At 40.3% G+C, this 20281-nt stretch overlaps 1 protein-coding gene across 1 annotated transcript; it reads left to right on the forward strand.

The window, feature by feature from the left end:
- Positions 1 to 423: 423 nt before the first annotated feature.
- On the forward strand, positions 424 to 18574 carry LOC139718956 (uncharacterized). Its single transcript, XM_071630402.1, has 6 exons — positions 424 to 596; positions 10074 to 10885; positions 14435 to 14631; positions 16110 to 16193; positions 16904 to 16980; positions 17856 to 18574. Exons 2-6 carry the CDS (start codon positions 10159 to 10161, stop codon positions 17902 to 17904), a joined length of 1134 nt encoding a protein of 377 aa, XP_071486503.1. The 5' UTR covers positions 424 to 596; positions 10074 to 10158; the 3' UTR covers positions 17905 to 18574.
- Positions 18575 to 20281: the final 1707 nt, after the last annotated feature.

Consider the following 20281-nt stretch of genomic DNA (forward strand, 5'->3'; position numbering starts at 1 on the left):
TATCGTTTATGCATTTACCACAGTGACGTAACAGTTATTCTTGTATCTCTGTTGATAATTTACCCATATTTTTCTTACAATGTTATTCTGGTCATCGCATTGTGGTACTGATTTCATGACGTCTGTGTATATGAGCGTTTCTTTGTATTTCTTATTTGTTTGTTGGAAGTGAAATAAATCAACTTGAATTAAGACCACGATTTTAATCGTGGAGCCAATAGGTCCGCGACGGCCGACGTCTGTCCGCGGTAGTCACAGTGGAAGGCTCAGGGTGACTATTTTGCCACAATTAGAAGGTCGCCCTCTACGTCAATGCCCTCCTCTACATCATCGTTACAATACAGTACGAATACATTCTCGTACATTACGTACACATAAGTACGGTTAACGTGTACCATGTGTTCAAGTGCGCTATTCTCCTGTTTGCAAGCTTGGCTCGGATGTGTTTGACATCATAATGATTATGTAAACACATTAATTATGTCCAAAGAATAGTCAGAATTTTCTCATGGAGGTGTCGTAGACACCGCTTTCGTCATGAACGACGAGAATACTAGGTCCATGTCAGTATCGCGATTTCAAGAGTGACAAGACTGGTGAGTATCACTCAATCAGTGTGTCATCAGTACACAGTAGCTCGACATACACGGTACGAGGGCCGACATCATTGTCTGTGTATACGTGTATGTGTGTGTATTCAGCTTAATAAATGAAGTTATGTTCCCGTCACACGCGTACAGCTGTATGTGAGATGATAAATCGCATCTGATGATGCTGCTGCTGCTGCTGCTGCTGCTGCTGCTGCTGCTGCTGCTGATGATAATTCTTAAATTATGCAAATAATATTATGAAGTACGATTGGAATTCTATTAATAATAACGAAGTAGATCTATAGTGAGGTGCCCGCACCTCGTCAGGGGCCCGAATACCGTCCCCCCGCATAAAATTGTTTTAAGCGCACTAAACAAAGATTTATGCCCGGGACTGTGTTCAGTACGCTTGAAACTTGGCAGGGTTACCACAACCAAGCAAATTGTGGGGAAAACCGAACAGTTTTTCGCGAAAATCTGAAATTTAATCGGAATACGTGTTATAAGTATCACCTCTGTCCCCGCACGCATCTTTTACGTGTATGTCTATGGGAGCATCACAATTACCCGCACACGTCTTTTAGTAATTACGTGATTTGTCTATGGGAGCGCGGGTGACGAGTTGCGGGCCCCTTCCTTAGCGTGCAACTTTTTTGCATCGTTCGCGTTTGACGACGATAGCAGCAAATTTTCGATATCGATCAGTGAACTTGTGATTCCATTGGAATTTTCAACATTTTTCCTGTATGTGAGTTGGATTTCAAAGAATTTCAGTGGAGAAATGTGATTCAAATATGCGCAAACATTAACTATGACGAGGTGCGGGTCACCCAAGTATACAAGTAGAAGAGGGTTAGCATATTCCACATGTTCAGGCAGTGCATCACACAAAGGAAATTCAAATAGTTAAGATTCCAGTGTGTGGAGTGTGAGGTATTCACGGCTATAAAGGAGAGGGTTTGTAAGGAGTGTTCATCTTTGTACCAGTAGACTGCACGGTTACTGACTTATTCTTCCCAGGCAGATATAAGGTATTCTTTAAATTAAAGAAGATGCTCAAAGCATGAATGTCTTTATTTAAAGACAGACAAGATGTTTGTGGATTTTGAGATTTGAATATGGCAGTAATCGTGTTGAATATTAAGAGTAAAAAGGCTGTATACAGATTCATTCCTGCACATGCGGATGCATCCACCACAAGCAGTACAATAGGCACAGCACAATCAGTCATTGATACCAGGCACGCAAGGCACGTCAACTTCTATGAAACACACGGGTGGGTGAAGGAATTGAAAACGGGTGGGACCCTCTTCTACTTGTACTTCGTTATTATTAATAGAATTCCAATTATACTTCATAATATTATTTGCATAATTTAAGAATTCTATTACATAACACTCGTACAAGTATTCCGAGAGTAAGCATGTTCAAAGCAATTGACTGAAGTTGATGTGAATGGATAAGACGTCATAACACAGACGCAAGACACGCCAGCTGTCTGATTAGTATACCTGACTTTATTACAAAGATGCAGGACATTTTGTCCCTTGTAGTCTTTTGACTCAACATTATCCCAAATGATAATACAAAGGCAGTTATCATTAATATAATCTAGAATACATGCAAAGGAGTACTTACTCTTTAAAATCATTTACTGGCGGTTCTAAAAAAAATTTGACATTTTGCCGCCAGAAAAACCACGACTGCCCTCCTTCTACTACCTTCTCCTCTTAACAGTTGGACCGCTAGAGACGGTCGTCATCACCGAGAATTACGCAGTAGAATTACGGACAGCCGAATGATAAGAATCGTCAATAATTGGTTTATGATAAAAATCTCTGAATGTAGTCACGCGAGACCAATTAGCGATTGACATTATATCCTTTAGGGTCACCCCGTGAGCATAGGCGGATGAGGCTGATGCGCTTCGAAAACTATGCGCTTTAAATACTGAGGTATCTATTCCTGACAATTTTAGGATATCTTTCATCCAACGTGCCAAAGTACAGGTGGTCACTCGAGTGTGTGGCCTCCTGTTGGAAACAAAAAGCCTAGTCTCATTGTTATGTTCACAGAGAGGGGCGGTACGTTTAGTGTACTCATTGAAGGTTCTTATCACACACATTTTTTTGTTTAGAGTGTATGACGAAAACTTGACCGATTGACTTTTCAGAGTATTCTTAACCGAAGTAGTTTTTAACAAATCTGTCATGTAAAAAGTAGCGTGATCTTCAGAAATGAAACATGAAGAAATATCGAGATGAGACAAAGTTTGTGACCTCTGGGCGGAAACGAGCGCCATCAAAGACACTAATTACTTACTCAATTGTAACAGGGACAAATCTTTATCATCTGGTAAACCAGCGATATAGTTTAGAACAATAGAAACGTCCCATGTGTTACAGTATTTCGGTTTGGGTGGATTTTGATTGAAAATGCCTATCATTAATCGAACAACATGGGGATGTTGGCCTATTGGCTGACCATTCATTCGTGGAATCGCAGATGATAAAGCAGATCTGTAGGAATTAATTGTAGAGTAAGACTTGCCTTGGGAATGTTCAAAGGCAAGGAAATTAACAATGTCAGCTAAAGTAGGCATGAGTGGATTGGTCTTTTGTTTTTATAACACCAATCAGTCCACTGTTTCCAGCCTGAATCGTATTGCTTACTAGTCCCGCTGCGCCAGGAGAGAGCGAGGAGATGGGAAGCTTCTCTCGAAAAACCTGCTGCATCCCAGCATCTGCTGAGATAGTCCATGCGGCTAGCCTCATTTTTGGTATCGGATGAACAACGGGGCGTAGACAGTCCATCGGTAGAAGAAGGGGCGGGGCAACTGTCATGCGAAGAATGGCGGGGAACCAAGGTTGGGTTTTCCATATCGGGGCTATGATGAGTGCTATTCGTGTGTTGTCCGTTTGTAGCTTGTTGAGAACTCTAGAAACGAGGCAAAATGGGGGGAAAATGTACGGAGTTAGACATTTCCATGAGATTGAAAAAGCATCGATAAGTTTTGCATTTGGATCATATTTCCATGACGCATACGATGGCAGTTGCTTATTACTACCACACGCAAACAAATCAATGTCTGGGTCAAAGGTAGAGGCAACCATGCGAGAAAAGACATTTGGAGGCAAACTTAATTCATTATTCATGTCCCTTCTGGACAAAACATCTGCGTCTTTGTTTGCTTCACCGGCAACATGAGATGCCGAAATCCAAATTCTTCTTTCTATACACCAAGACCAAATGCGGAATGCGATCTCATTAAGTTTCTGCACATTACCTCTCATCTTATTAATGTAGGCCACTGATGTGGTATTGTCTGTTTGAATATGGATGTGTTTATTGCGGAACTCGCTACAAAGGGTAAGCAATGCTTGCTGTATCGCTAGAAGCTCAAGGGCATTAATATGCATGTACCTTAGCTCTGGGCGCCAGACGCCTTGAGAGAAAGAATTGTCATTATGACAAACGGCTTCCCAACCTGTGTTACTAGCATCTGTTGACACTGTGATTGAGACCGGGGGTTCATGAATGGGGGTTGTAAAGTTCTGCGGTGATTGACGAAGCCACCATTCAATTTCCTCGCGTAACATTGTATTAAGAGAAACAGAAGAACTATAATCGTCATTTGAATCGTAAAGAGCGTTTGTCTTTGCCCATTCGAGGGGTCTGAAGTGCATTTTCCTGTAGGGAAACGCTAAAAACGAAGAAATAATTGAACCAATAAAGCTGGCAAGGTTGCGAATTGAAACTCGATCGGATTTTAGTAATTCGTCACCCTTGGATTGAATTTTTTGGACTTTTTCTGTTGGCAACTGAAAAGACATTTTGCGGGTATCGATTTGGAACCCGAGAAAGAGTGCCGAATTCGTCGGCGTCATGACCGACTTTTCACGGTTTACAATAAGACCTAAATTAGACAAAAGATGGAAAACATAGTTTGTGTGCTCCATGCTTTCTCGACGTGAGTGAGCAAGGATCAAAATATCGTCCAGGTAAATGATAATTCTAATTCCTCTGCTGCGAATAGCAGCAATCACAGGTTTCATTATTTTGGTAAAAACGCGGGGCGCCGAACTGAGACCAAATGGAAGACATTGGAAGGAATAAAATTTTCCTTCCCAGAAAAAGGATAGATATCCCCAGTGCTCAGGATGAATTGGGACCGAAAAATATGCGTCCTTTAAATCGAGAGAAGTTAGGAAATCATTATGCTGAACCAAATCTTTAACAAACGTAATATTTTCCATTTTAAAATGGTCATATTTTACAAAAACGTTCAAGTTTTTGAGATTGATAACTGGTCTCAAATCTCTCGTTTTCTTCCGAATTGTGAAGATAGTGGAAACAAATTTGCAGTCTTCTCTTTGACTTTCTACTATTGCATTTTTTCCAGAAGCGTATTAATCTCTGTTGAAACAGCTTTCTTTTCGTCCGCACAAGGCGGTATATTATGTGGCATGGAAAATTGACAGGGTGTTCTTACAAAGTCAATTTTGTAACCCGAAATAGCATTTAGAATCCATTTATCGGATGTTATGTGAGACCAATTATCCACAAAAAACTTGAGTCTCCCGGCTTGGGGAATTAACTCACTCTTAGTTTTTTGCATCAGGCTTGGCTGGGGTGTACGAGGCCCTATAGGGACGGGTGAAGAGTCGACCGTAGGCTGGGGCCTGGGGACCAGCTGGTGGCGGCCGGGAAACGGTCGCTGGAGGCCTGGGTTGTCGAAAAACATCCCTTCGCCACGCGGCTTCGCGTTGATAGGGGCCGCCGTCTCTCCGACGGCGTTGCCGGTCGCGATAGGAAATCGGCTTGCCGGGCACTACCTTGCGACCCACGTTGAAAGCTTCCGAGAAGTTTTTTAACATCGTAGGCAGATTGCTCCCAAACAGGGAGTCCGTAATTGGCACAGTCTTTGCACACAGGCCCTGGTAACGGGGATTGAGGTGTTGTTTGATGTCCTCCCGACGTTTCATACTCGTCTGGTAGCTGGCATAGCCGGCTAGCGTAAGGCCATCGACGGCCAGCCGCTGTAGTTTCTCGATGTCCACGGTCTTTTTGCCTTTCTCGACTTCTTTGAGATATGCTAACATTTCCACAAATGGAAGCAGAGCTTTCACGATATTGAGTTGTAACTTTTGCGACTGGGCATCAGTGGCCCTTGCCCTTGGGGGAAGGGAGTTCCAGATCTCGTGGTCCACGCACGGCACACAGGCTGCCGCGGCATTGGCCGGAGGCTTGTATTTTTCTTGTATCTTCTGTATAGCGTCTTTCTGAGGGAGTAGAGTTACCGCCTTGGTGACTCGATCCGCTAAACCGTCATATACAGGCGGAGATACCTTGTTGGCCTCCTCATAAATCGTATCCACGTCTGCCTCCCAAACATCAACCCCTCCTCCGGGGTTGGAAGCTAGAGTGGCTAGTGGGTCATACATCTGACCCGCGGGGGCCTCCGACTGGGAGATAAAATCACTCCCTGCGATGATACTCAAGAAATCGTCATCAGCCTCGTGGTCCGGGCCGGGAGAAGATATTGGATACCGGGTGCTCGGTTCGTGGCCATGCTGCTGGCCTTGGACAGAGCTGGACTCTGCTAGGCGAGAAACTACAGTTATCTCCGAGAGCCGCCTAATCTCTGCGGCCTGAGATGTTAGTTGGGTCTCTACGCCTTTCTTACTGGATTGCTGCTCGTCGCTCGACATTCCTGTTACACTGCCGGTCACACATGAAAAAGATGAACACTCCTTACAAACCCTCTCCTTTATAGCCGTGAACACCTCACACTCCACACACTGGAATCTTAACTACTTTTGAATTTCCTTTGTGTGATGCACTGCCTGAACATGTGGAATATGCTAACCCTCGGAATACTTGTACGAGTGTTATGTAATAGAATGATAATGATAATGAAGATGATGAAACATCATATTGGCCCGAATTCACGAAGGTGGTACAAATGAAACCATATGGTTTAAACCATGGACAAAAATCATGGAGTGCCAAGTGTCGCACAGAATATTTCGTTGCGAAATTGGACATTTCGTTGACAAAATGACAGTTTCGTTAACGAGATTATCATTTCGTGGAAGTGATGTTCATTTAGTTACAAAATGTTGTCATTTCGTTACAAAATAATAATTTCATCGACGAAATGACTGATTTCGTAATGAAATATTCTATGCGACACTTGGCACTCACTCCATGGTTTTTGTCCATGGTTTACAAACCATGTCCATGGTTTCATTTGTACCACCTTCGTGAATTCGGGCCTTAATATTAGAGTCTATTTGGCCAGATCTATACTACTGTATAGCCTAAACAAGGTAGATGTTCTTTTTGTGTGTGTGTGTGCATCATAATTAATTCTGTCTGAATTTTTGGTAACAGAAGTGTGAAGTGCCCCCTCCCCCGTCCCCGCCCGTACCTCCACCCCCACTCAGTTGCTCAGGTCCACCATACTCGACACAAATCCAATGCTTGTTCTAGATTCTGGGACACACCCCCTTTAATGTACTAGGAGTAGTACAAGCGAGTATACTACCAAGACAGTACAAGTACCATGACCGGCCGTAGTAGCGAGGTGTGGCCTTACAAGGTAAATTCAAGGTAAATTCAAGGTAGAAATGGTTTAGGATTTTGACCCCCATCACAGGCTTTTGGAAGGGAAGCCGAAACCAGTTTCTACTCCTCATCATCACAGCTAGCCCCACCATGGTGACAGGTTTTTGGAAAGGAAGGTAGCATAGCAATAGCATTTTAGCATTTCACTGTTTTCAGCAGCATGACGAGAATCATATAATTAACATTGTATGGCCATGCCCATGGATGCAGTGCATGTTGCAAAATGTCATATAAAAAGAAGGCTAGGTCGGCACGTCTCATGCTTGGCATGTTTTGCAGCAAAACATGCACAGGAAAGCATGTTCGAGAGAATCAGGGCAAACATCAAGCTGCCACACAATCTTATTTCACGATTTCTGGGGGTTTACAATGTACAATTGTACTTCGAAACTGTTAACCCTATTCGGGACCTCATTTCAGGATTGTTTGGGTAAGATTTGAAAACTAGTCTACCCATAGTTAAGGATATTTCAGGAGTTGTACTAACTGAACCCCTGTTATGAGTAAGTGTGGGTAATTTCGGTCTGGGGGTGGGGGGGGGGGGGAGGTTTCGGCCACCTTGGCAACCTTTTGATCATATCTTCACTCACACAATCTGATTAGCAATCCTACATATCACATTCATGGCTATAGCTACTGGGGACCTAGCTTCAGAGATCTGGCGTCATTTCCTATTTTCACTTTCAGAACTTAGAATTTGGAACTCGGGAAGTTGAGTTTGATTTTGCACTTCTTTATGCGTGCAAATAAGAAGACAAGGCTTGCCTCTGAGACCGTCCTTGGTGGGGTATTCCTTAGGATTAAGGCAAAATTTCTTGTCAACTAGAGCTCTAAGATACACATACACATGTATGTATTCACTTCCTCACAACCATTGTGAAAATGACCATTTGATAGCTTTGTAGCGGAGATTTGAACATTCAACTCTCCCACAAGAGGGTGAGGGGAGAGTTGTCTGCCCCCTACATGAACAGTAAAGTTTTATATCAATAATGATAACAAAAGACCTACATGGTTGTATGTTACATGTATGATCTAAGACATGATATGAAAGGAGACAGTGGTCATTGTCCCTTTAGCAACTGAAGATTCTGTACATAATGGTCTATGGTTTCCTCGAAGGTACAGTAATATTGCTCTCATTTCGACAACTTTCTATGAAATGATAGTCAAAATACTCATTGCATGTTTATTTTTGTGTATTATGCATGTATTATGTTTAGTTGAAAACCTATAAAGACTTGACCAAGAGAATGGTGTATCATATAAAATAATTCTGGCATGCTTTTGTTGACCTTTGACCTCTTTCAAATTACAAGATTATGTATTCTGTATTAAAAAAAAATAGTAAAGCATTTAAAAACTTTAAAAAGAAGAAACATGGACGGGCAGTTTCAGGCATTTTAGGGAGTAATATAGACAGGCGGTTTTGGGCATTTCACATACTAATTTAATGGGTTGATAAGGAACAGATCTAGAAAAGTTCAATGATTATGCACACGAGTCAGAGTATGAGAGATGTTACAAAGAAGGAAAAAATAATGTGACTTTTACTGTATTACTCTTACAGTGTTAGAAACACAAGAAGGGAAGGTAAAAAAAAACTTTAAAGAAAAGATTTTGCAGGAAAAAAAATTTTTTTGGATAAATTAGGAAGGGAGGAATATTGATTGTTGATATACAACCTTTTATAACAACTACAGCCATGGTCATGATGAAAGGCAATTTATCATATGTTTCCCGCTTTTTCTGAAGGAAATGAGCACTGCATATCCCATTAATGACATTTCATGTGCAAGACTATTTTCCCCGCACACTTTCTTTTGGTGACAGAAAAATGGAATTACTGCCCTTTTTAGTTTCATGTGTCTACAGGTTTAATTGTCTGTGCATTGATTTTGTTGAATTAAAGGGGACATGTATTATACTAGAACCTATAAAATATGAAATTGTTTAAGACTTCTGACATAAATCACTTATTTCATTGCAGCTGTTCGACAAATTGCCCTACATTGATGTAAATACAGTAAGCACTGAATTGCTTGATCAGTGTTTTAGTAGTAGCCATGCTTATTTATGTCAATGGAGGGCGATTTGTCAATCAGTAGCAAGAAAACATCTCAATGGAAGAATTTCATGAATTTGAATTATAATCACTTACTTTTTGCCCCTTTCCTCTTTTTTAAAGGGTTGTCTAGCTTATTAATTCTACATGCGTATTGGCAGCTTTGTGCTTAGTCCCACGCGATGAATTGCATGTACGCAGTTGAAGCTAATGCACGATCTTTGCGTCCTTGCGTGAGATCTAGTCTCTTTATCAAACAACGTTTGTAGATGTTTCATACTACTGCGTCAAATAGGAGGGATGAAAGTACACAATGGACTAAGACCTCGTTCTTTAAATAAAATGCAGTCACCCACTGACACTGAGTGATCAATGCATAATCTGTAAGCACTGTCTTATCACTCATGGTAACATCTTGAGATATAAGATTTGATACGGTAGCTATTAAAGGTAAGTAGAATCACTGTTTGAGTGTTGTCCTCCATATCAGTGATTGTTTAGCTAATGATCAAACATTGTTATGGATGACTGACTGACTTTAGCCAAACATGAATGATGCACAACAGAAATAAACTAGCTCCTGATTGTCATGTCTGTCATATATTGTTTTTCAACACTATTTTGGCTCTACACAAATAAATGGCTAATGATGAGGTCAATGATACAGATCTTTTTTTAATCTTTGCAGGTTAATTTTTTTTTTGTTCTTGTTTGTTTACACTGCATAATCATTAAAATCTTCTTGATTTGTTTGTAGTTTTCATTCATTCCATTCTTTCTCATTATAGTGTGTGAGTAGCAGAATTGATGTGGCCAGCAGCAGCACGATGTACAGTCATGAAGATGGTGATTTTGGAGTGTCATCAAAGATAGATGAGTTGTGACATGGAGGACAGTGAGCTTGCAGAGCCCCTTCCAGCCAGAGGGGAGGCAGATGGTGGACAGAGCCCAGTGGAGACTCTGACCACGCCCAAAGCCAGATCCCAGAGGGATAGTGGGACCGGAGACGGCCTTCGGTCTGTGGAACCAAAGCAGGATGGGACTAATGACAGGAGTGAGTTGGGGGAGGCCATGAGCACTGCCAAGGGGCAGTCTGATTATGACCCGCTGGCAGAGGCAGCTATGAACATCTTGAGAACACAGAAACATCTTGATGAAGCAGATCGGGATGATGAAGACGATGCATTTCTAGACTACGGTGACAGTGATAGCCTAGGAAGTGAAAAACAACTCAAGCACATAGAATGTGCCATCGGCAGTGATGGTAAAGCTACTGACGATCTTTCAAAACATGTTGAGGAACTGCATATAGACATTCCCGAGCCTGTGGTCAAACTGAAGAGACGGTCGTCGTCGATTGCGGAACTTTCGGACGTCGAGGCAACAGGATGTGTGGAGCGTTTCTCCCCCCGAGAGGACCCAGTGGGGTCTGCTGGGGGCTCACTACCCTTTCATGGTACGCTGACCAGGGAAGGGGATATGGTATCGTATGTTGCTGATGATATCACAGAGAAAATCCGTCAGAGTGTGGGTTCCTCTCGCTCAACCTCAGGGGCTACATCTCCTGCTTACCCCACCACCAGTCTGATGCCGTCATGGGGTAGGTACCCCACCCCTGGTAAACCAACCCCGGGGAGCCACCTAACCACCCTTGGGGTCTTTCACAGGGTGCCGCAAAATAGCTCACAATACTCACAAGGAGAGGATGGAAGAAGGTGGATTAAAGTCATTTACCTTTATTATTTAGGGGAAGTTTCATAGAAAACTTGTGGCAATGGGCTACAACTGCAACTATCATATGAAGTAAAATTGAATTGCCCATCCTCCAAAGAACGACTTTCAGATTTTTGAGAAACGATAATGTGAGTGGACTTCACTTGTACAATTGGACTAGTGTGAGTACAATGCTAGAAACATCAAGTGAGTTTAAGGTTTGTGGCACCCTGGTGTTTGGGTTTACCTTGTGGTAAGATGTCCGATCCAAATTCATCCTAAATTATCAAAAGATACCCGTTTGCATTCAGTTCTGTTCCAAAACGTTCAAGTTTGGCTTTAGTGATTCATTGTCAAAATTGTCTAACACCACCTGCATATTTTTTTGCTTTCACTTTAGTTTATAGCCCATACATTCTGATTTTAGCATTCCAAATAATTTGCAAAAAGAAAAGAAAAAGATGATAGATACAAGTTGCCATCGTCCTGAGTACATTTTACGATGCACAAAAATGGACCATTTTCCTGTAAAGCGATTGAGATCAATAAAATCACTGGACATTTTACCACTGTGTTGGATACTGGCATGTGGGGTTAAGCATGAAACCCTTAGGTGACATGACATTAGGTGCATGGGATCCCCCCTCCCCCCGAACCATACCCACACTTCTTTTATTCTGGCTTCTTCTCTTATATTTCTGAGTACCTGTAATACTTCTAATTTGATTGGATGTATGTGCTACATATATAGCTTAATCTCTTATTTAAAATTGCATTAAAAAATGTCTGTGATTTACCCTCTCATGTGGTAAATATCACATGAAGTGGCTAATTTCCCCTTGATTTTCATCCAATTTTGAGGAAAAAAACAACAACAACATACACACATGTATGAACACATTTTAAAAAGAGCCAGCCTACCAGATATGTGTCAATTCCGCTGAAGTGAAATAATTGTTGTTTTCTAAAGTCTCAGTAAACACATTTTTTCAAACACGTTCTAAAAATTGCCATGACATTGTTTTCTTGATTTGTAAATATCATACATTGATTGGGGAAGGGGAAACAAATACATTTTATGTGACAATATTGAATTTGTACCTCATTTTATCAGAGGGCTTTTTAAAGAGAATGTCCATTTAAAGCATACATTGTACATAATAATGACATCAAGTTGCTCACCTAGTTCTCCAAGATTAACTTTTGAGCAAAATTCCACGCGGTGATCAATAACAAATGCCAGTTGCAACAAGGGAACGACCTTCGTAATCGCTATATCCCAACATACAAATAAGTGATTTTGCATCGTCAGTCTTCATTTTCAGCACAGTAATTGCAAAAGTAACACACACTTATATACACTAGACCCAAGACACCATCCTTCATACTTTTATTGTTCTTGACCATAATTTCAAATAGTATCATTTCCAGGGATTGCAAATGTCCTCAACATGTTCTAAAATGTGATTACCATTGACTGAAATACCACATCATTTTAAGTAATCTGTTACATACTGCTCACCCCATGGTGTTCATCAAATTTAGTTTTTGTTCAACATCTGGTACAGAGTTCCTGTATCTTGTTCCATTAGCAAGTATGATTTTTGTAATCATGGTCATGCCACCATCAAAACTTGTTTTATTTATCTATTAAACGTAGCTATAATAGTAACTGCAAGAAACCCATGTAGCACAGATCATAGTCCATGGCATGCTTTGCTCATAACAGCACTCATTTTGTTTTACGCACTTCAATTTTCCATAACTTCAGCCGTTTGGAAATGGTATTATTTTGCAGAAATACAACCTTAGGAAAAAGTAATGTAGTGGAAGCCATTTGGTAAGTTCCAAAATTTCTTGCTTGTGAAAGCTTGTAAAAACATTGGAGAAACAAGTGAAAATGTCTATGACTGAGATAAAAACTTTCATAGTAAGTAAAATCTTATCAGATTTTTTCAATGAGAGTAAACCGAAAGTTAGAATTGACAATACTGTTTGAAGCTTTTTTGTGCAAGAAATATTGAAATGAGGTTGATATAGAATCAAAGTACAGCCCCTACAATTGTATGGACAAGGAAGCATTGTGTTATGTGTGTAAGCGGTCAAGGGCGATGCAAGTCACGCATGACCAAGATAGATTTATGCATGCATAATGTAGACCAAGCAAGAGCAAGTAAGAGCAAGGCGGATGTAGATTGACAGGATATGTATGCTCTGTCGAAAGCCGTGTGGAATCGGTCCTTGCAACATTATGAATGAATTCCTGGGCATGTTATTTAGAGGCACACAGAGAGTATGTGTACTTCCTGTTTGAGCTAGGAGAAGGAAGTGATCAAACTGAAGACCTTTCTCTTGCGTACCCGACATAATGCAGCGTCCCCCATGTGAAGTGGGTCTCTAACTGAAAGTTTCACTTTAGTCTTCTGTCCTCTAACTCTTTCCTGGTATAGAAAGTCCATTTGGGGGAAGTCAATGAATGATAAAGTTCTATCTCTCTTTCTCATTCTCTCTTTCTCTTTTCCTCGTTTTCTTTTTCTCTCTTGATAGACGCGCATTCATTTCAACTAGAATCTGTTTTGAATGGAAGAGTAAAGGCAAGAGATCTGCAAAGGAATGCTATGACTGTTGAACTTGAACTTCTTATTACTTGCCACCAATGGACAACCTTCCAATTACTTCATGTCAAATAGAATTGATTTCTTTTCTCCTTCAGGAAGTGTAAGAATGTGTCCTGAGGAGTTTACAATCTTAATTTAAGCAGTATCACGAAGAGGGTGTGAAGAGTTTCTGTCCATATGATTTTTTTTTCAATGGCATACAATGTTATAATTGTTTGAGCTAACTAAGTGAAACAAAGTTTTTTATATTCATTTCACCAATTTGTTTCTGTTCTTCCTTTTCTTTTCTCTTTTTTAAATTCAGATTTCATGGTTTTGCTGATTAATGCAAATTTATTTGTACTAAAATTTGAGTTCCTTTGCATGCTTGACAGCAGTATAGGGAATATTTATTTGCATTTTCACACTCTCAAACACTATTTTGCTGGTATTGTAAATCATCTAGTTTTAGACAAGTAAAATGGATAATAATATTTAAAATATGTACAGTGGTAAATACAGAAAACTATGATACAGCCATGTATATAATGAGGGAAAGACAGGCATACGGACAAGAATTCAATGTTTTGTCACAACGTACACGTGGAACTTCTTGAGTTTACAACTGTAGGTGTCATATAATTTGTTAAATGGTCTCTTAGCAATATATGTGTTGCATTATTGCAAAACATCTGTGATGGACTGTTCAGACTTAGAAATTTGGAGGGACACTTCCTTCAATCCAAGCAGGAAATCATGAGACATTTAGATGGACTCTTTATTTCTTTTGCATCACTTTGCTGAACATGCTCCACCACGTTCCACAATTATCTGTATAGCAACAACGCCAACCTCCTTGCCTTCGTCCTCATCGTCCACCACCGAGCTGGGATCTGGCGTGTCAGCGTCAGGGTCGTCGGCGAGCCTGATCCCACCCATCGATCCCTCAGCTATCCAAGACCTTGAGAAGCAGTGCAAGTTGGTGGCTGACAATCTGGACCTCATGCTGGGCCACCTCTCCAACAGTCTGCACAATGTAAATAGATATTGGTACCTGGGTTTTGACTATAATGGAATTTGGCATGGGGGAGGGGTGGGGAGGGAGAATGAGATTTGCTCATAAACATAGAATTTATAGCATTCAGGTGCAGACGACCTGCCTATCTCTGTGCGATATGTGCAGGTAAGGGGCGGAGGTTTATACACTGATTCAGGTTATATGTAAATAGTGTACAGGTGACTATCTCATTTGAATGTGTATGAGGAAGTCAACTTAGAACAAATGGACTGCAGGGATATATTGTAGTTCAAACAGTTGGATCATTAACTGCGACCTACACAGACCTTCCATGGCAATGTGGGAACAGTCACTGAAACAGAAGAGTGTTTGATGTGTAGGGATGCAGATTTCGAGAGATTGCATCTTTTAGATAAAAGGCAGGGATGTTGCATCATTAAGAATAAGATAGATATCTTTTGAAATTATTTGATGTGAATACCACATTGACATCTGTGGAGATACAGATAGGCTGCAAAGCTTTGCGGATAACGTATGCATTGAAAGTTTGACCTCTTATGTGTCCAGGCACTTTTTGATCGCTGAACTTACCCAGCCTTTTCATCAGCATTTAGTAATCCCACTAAACTTGATGGTGACCTGGACCCCGTTTACAGTGAGTGAAAAGGCCGGGCTTGGCGGCGGCCGAGCCCGGCCTTCATTTCACCGTAAACGCGCAAAAGACCAAATGTGGTATCAAAATTGGCTGCACATTTGGCCAAGCTCTGGAGGTAGTCTCAGCCGTGGCCAAGCCCGGCTTTTTCTCACTGTAAACGCAAACTGGGCCAAATGCGGAACCAAATTCAGTCTGGCTTCCAGACCCTCTGCCCGTACTATTTCGCTATTCAGGATATTAACGCCCTCAACGTCAAAAACTATTATAGTTTAAGGTGATTTTATCCTGCAGAGGTCTTTGCCTTTGGCAAAGGCCTTGACTTCGTCACCGTGGAGTGCAGTTGGCAAAGGGTCTGGAAACCAGAATATACCACATTGCGACCGGCGCCCTCCCAATAATAGTGTTTATTTACAAGCAGAGCGCCACTATGACAAAATATTGAAAGGTTTGAATTAAAAGCCAGGGCCGAGCCGGACACTGTAAACGGACAAAATTGTGGGGCCGAGTACCACAATTGAGGCTGGGCTCGGCCGCGGCTCGGCCGTGGCTCGGCCCGGCCCTGCACTGTAAACGGGGTCTAAGTTGTAAAGTTAACAAGGCTAAAGTGACACAACTGGGAACAGGGGAATTAATATGTACTATAACTTGTCTTTTCATTGACAAGTAGTTTCCCAGCATTTATGCAAATTGGCTTTGCCAAGTTGCAAACAATGCACAGTATGCATTCAAGAAGTGAGTTTGAATAATTCTGATCAGTCCTTACAGTGCATAGTGAGCAAGGGGAGAATGTTATCAGTTGCAATTGTTCCAGCCTGTTTCCCATTTTGTTCCCTGCATACAGATGTCGGCCATCACGGTGGGTCACATACAGACCTACAGGGATGCTGTGGAGAAGGCAGGCATTACAGTGGACCAGAGTGTGAAGGTAATGGCAGTATGTTTTCTTCTTCTCTTTCAACTTCAGAGACTTGATCCCCATCAAAGATATTGGGGAAGCTTGAAGCTTGATTGCGTGATAACAGAATGCCTGAATTACATTGGTGAAATCATTAGAACAATAGATCCAGAAAACTTTTGAGTGAGATTGGACAGGTGCTGTGAAGAAAGTTACGACAGTTTCAGTGTTTTTGAGTGGGGCTCTTGGGCATCTCGTGGGGAAATTTGAATAGCCATCTTTGTTTTGAGATCATGATGTTTCTTGCATGAAAATCCTCACTTTTATGCCGTCATTTTTTTTTTAACCCTCCATTCGTGGTTTCTGTTTTTACACTCCTGCTTCAGTTGGTCCAGAAGATATTAAAAGCAAAATTCACTTTGCTGGATTTCATAGATATACTGCACTCAGGCATACGTACCTGCATACTTTGTCGTGATGAGCCATCACACAAATCAAAACTGGAAGTACAATGGAAGGAATATTCACAAGAACCAGTGATTTTAATGGTGTACCCACATGTGGTACCTGTATTTACATGAACTGTATTACTATTTCTATACTCCTGTTGATCAGTTAGAAATGTTGACATACATGTTTGTGTTGTTCCTTTAATGTGTCTGTGGGTCACTTCACATGAAGACTGTTGACAAGAATGAATACATACATGTTTAATTTCTCCGCTTTCTCATCAACAACAGGCTATGTATGCACTTATGGCCAAGGTTGAGGAACTGAATTTTGCCATGCCAGTGGTCTACGATCTTGCCAAGCAAATGTATCCTTGTTTTGTGTCCTACTGTGTTATTTGTGTGCTATCTCGTCACATTCAAATTGCTTCACTTTCATCTCTTATAATCATCTAATAGTGATTACAAATCTAAACAAAGCAATGCAACAAATTCACGTTGTGAGTACCTGATAGCAGGTTTGCTTGTGAGGTGCTATGTTCTTTTTCACTCCTATATGGTACATGCACACACAACACTAGATGAGCAACCTACAAAAGTAGTATAGACAAGTTCACTGTACTTTTAGCAGCCATGAAATAATTGTGTCAGATGGCCATTAAAGGTATGGGTATAGTATTGGAGCTGAGGATTGGGCTTTTAACTTTTTGCGAGATACCACGAAACCACTTATGAAATATAGTACAGAGCATACCATTCTAAAGGTGGGTCCCACCTTTTATTGGGATCGCACTGCTTTGGATATCTCGGCCATTTCAAAAACAATTTTCATCAAAAATGTTGAATTCCTCTTTGAATTACATGCTCTTGCGCATGTCATAAGAGTTTTCTCGTTTTCTCACCAAAGAATGTGAGAAACCTGAAGTTAGGTTGGAACCAAAATATACGATCCCTTTAATATGATATCGTCATTTGTTCAGAAAATAAAATCTCTACAAGTTTCTACCTTTATTTACGCCATTGGCTTGTGGCATATACAGAATGCCCATGTTCCAATATTATCCTCTGTGTAAATAAGCCTCACTGCATGTATCCGAGAAAAACGACTACCAGTAATTGTAATTTGTTTTCTTGATCGCTCTCCCTCTCTCATCTCTATGGAAAAATTGTGTGCCATTTGATTGAGATTTGCAAAGTTCCTCCTCCTCCCCTGCTAGATTTCCTTGACAGAAAACTGCTCCAGCAAATCCCTACATGCTCAACTGGATGAACTAGAGAGCCTGTGTAAATGAAAGCCAACCTATCAAGCTTTCTCCAGCTGTGCAGGGTCATTAAAGGTGCAATGTAGTCTCGGATGCCATGATTTTTTTTACTTTCTCAGAATTGCCGACATGTCGTTCCAGGACTTTGATAGCATTCGTGTAATTTACCACAGAAAAAGGAGTATTTTACTCGTAGTAAGAAATGGAGAAAACAAAATTGATATTTCAGTTAGGACTGTATTGAATGCAATGTGTATGCAAATGTCCGGACAATGATGTTGATTATTGTGTATATCATATTTGTTAATGTTTTTCTCTATCCCTATGTTCAGTAATCTAGATCACACATTTTATTCCCTCTCATCTATCCTTTCAATACTGTGACAAGTGAAGTGTAAAATGGCAAAATGATTTTATGAACTGTGCAGGACGCTACATGCTTTGAAACAAAGGGGAAAAAAATGTAGGTAAAGGAGAAACACAATCAGTAGTTGTGTCCTGGAGAGACCTGTTGTATTCGACTTTAGGAGAAATCAAATAGAAAAATTACCAGTGGTTGGTAGATGGCGACAAATTCCTGTGTTTTAAAGTCACGCGAAATAATTGTAACATTAAAATCTGAAAAAACCAGTGAATGTGAGATGTTCAAGTCACACAAAATACACCAAATGTAAACTTTGCAAAGCCAGTCAAGGTAAGATATCCATCATTTTGAACAAACATTGTGAAAAGTAAACTGTTGATGCCCCCCCCCCCCCCCATATCAGTGCAATTAATAATACTCTAAAGTCAACATTCCTAGTGTTCATGAAATGTTTCCTGTACATGATAATGGTTTCCTTGCTGGTCCTTGCAATGATAAATGTGAGAATTTCTTTTTTGTTGTTTGTTCTTTTTTTTTTTTGTTCTTTTTTGATTGTCTGTATTGAAAATGCATAGAAAAGTATGTGTAGTCAGTATCCGTATATTACATTGTAACTACAAATTTTTCCCATGATATCAACCAACATTCAAAATGGATAAAGTTATTGCAGAAAGTTTCAAACTTGATTTCACACACTCTTGGTTTGCACAGATAAATGGGTGTGTTCTACTCTGTTTGTGTAATATCTATCTGGTGTTGGGTACATATATATGTTGTACGTAAGAAACTCATACAATTACATTTGCATGTATGCTGGCTCAATGATACAGACTCAAGTTTATGTGTGTGTGTCTGTGTGTATAACTATGCCACCTTCCCATCATGCATTGCCAAGGAGGGTTAACACGTTTGTAACTGGAAAGCTGAAATACATAAAATGGGGTGAAGCATGCGTGCATAGTTCAAAATTTGTCGCACATTTGCTGGCGTCGGCTATCATTTTGACAATGGAGCAAACATTTGTATTCACTTTTGTTAGGGCTTTCTTTGCAAAATGGATCCTGTAGATATTTCACACATTCCCTATGTACGTAAAGTATGTGTAGCTGTATTCTGGAAAATAGGACTGGGAATGATTGTAGAGTAGAAACTAAAGTTACATCGTGTTTTTTTTCTTTTTTTTAAATAAATGAAACTGAATATTGTTCAATTATTGTAGCATGCGGTTAAGGGTGTTAGGACATTGTTATCTCTGGTATGTAAAATTTGAGAATACACACGTAATACACATGCCTGGTTTTATGCAATACACAGCAACTATGAATTGACTGCAAAACGAATGCACAGCATTGGAGTCACAGATGTGTTGTCTTATGTGCTCTGTTTTGTTTTGTTTTGTTTTTAATAGATAGGAGATGAGATATTCAAATGTACATTGTAATTTGCTTTAAAAATAAACTTTCTTTTTTTCTTTCCTGCCACACACATACATCCAACTTAATTTACATTTAAATTGTGCACATGTTTTGTGCAGCGGACCATGCAAAAATTATGACTACTAGTATATTTAATATACCTGTAGTCCATTTGAATATATGTATATACATGGGGTATTACGGTCTGTAGTGTTATGTCAGTGTAAGTTCAATTTGCTGAATCCACAGTCAATACAGTGGACTCTTGTTGTGAAGAACATTGAAAGAAACTTTTGTTACTAAGAATGTAATTCTTCTTGCCCCAAAGAGTGTTGAAGATTCATTTGTGTGATACAGCTGTATTGCTTTACAAACCCTGATATAACAGAGATTTTCATACAACAAAGGAAGTGACTTCACTGGTCCAAAGAAGTTTGGTGTCATAATGAACATCCACTGTAGTATGGTGGAGCAGTTTGAATTTCATTTAAGTGTCATGTTGAAAGGGGAAGTAGTATGAGAGATATACACGTACTGTAAAAGTGGATATTTACGCGCAACTAATTTTTCGCGCTTGGCAGGGTAAAGAGTTTCGCGTGTTTTTAATTCCGCGGAATCAAGACATCAG

Source organism: Diadema antillarum, unplaced genomic scaffold (assembly GCF_040938485.1).
Source record: "Diadema antillarum isolate AM-2024a unplaced genomic scaffold, OU_Dant_1.0 scf00000103, whole genome shotgun sequence".
NCBI classification, from domain to species: domain Eukaryota; kingdom Metazoa; phylum Echinodermata; class Echinoidea; order Diadematoida; family Diadematidae; genus Diadema; species Diadema antillarum.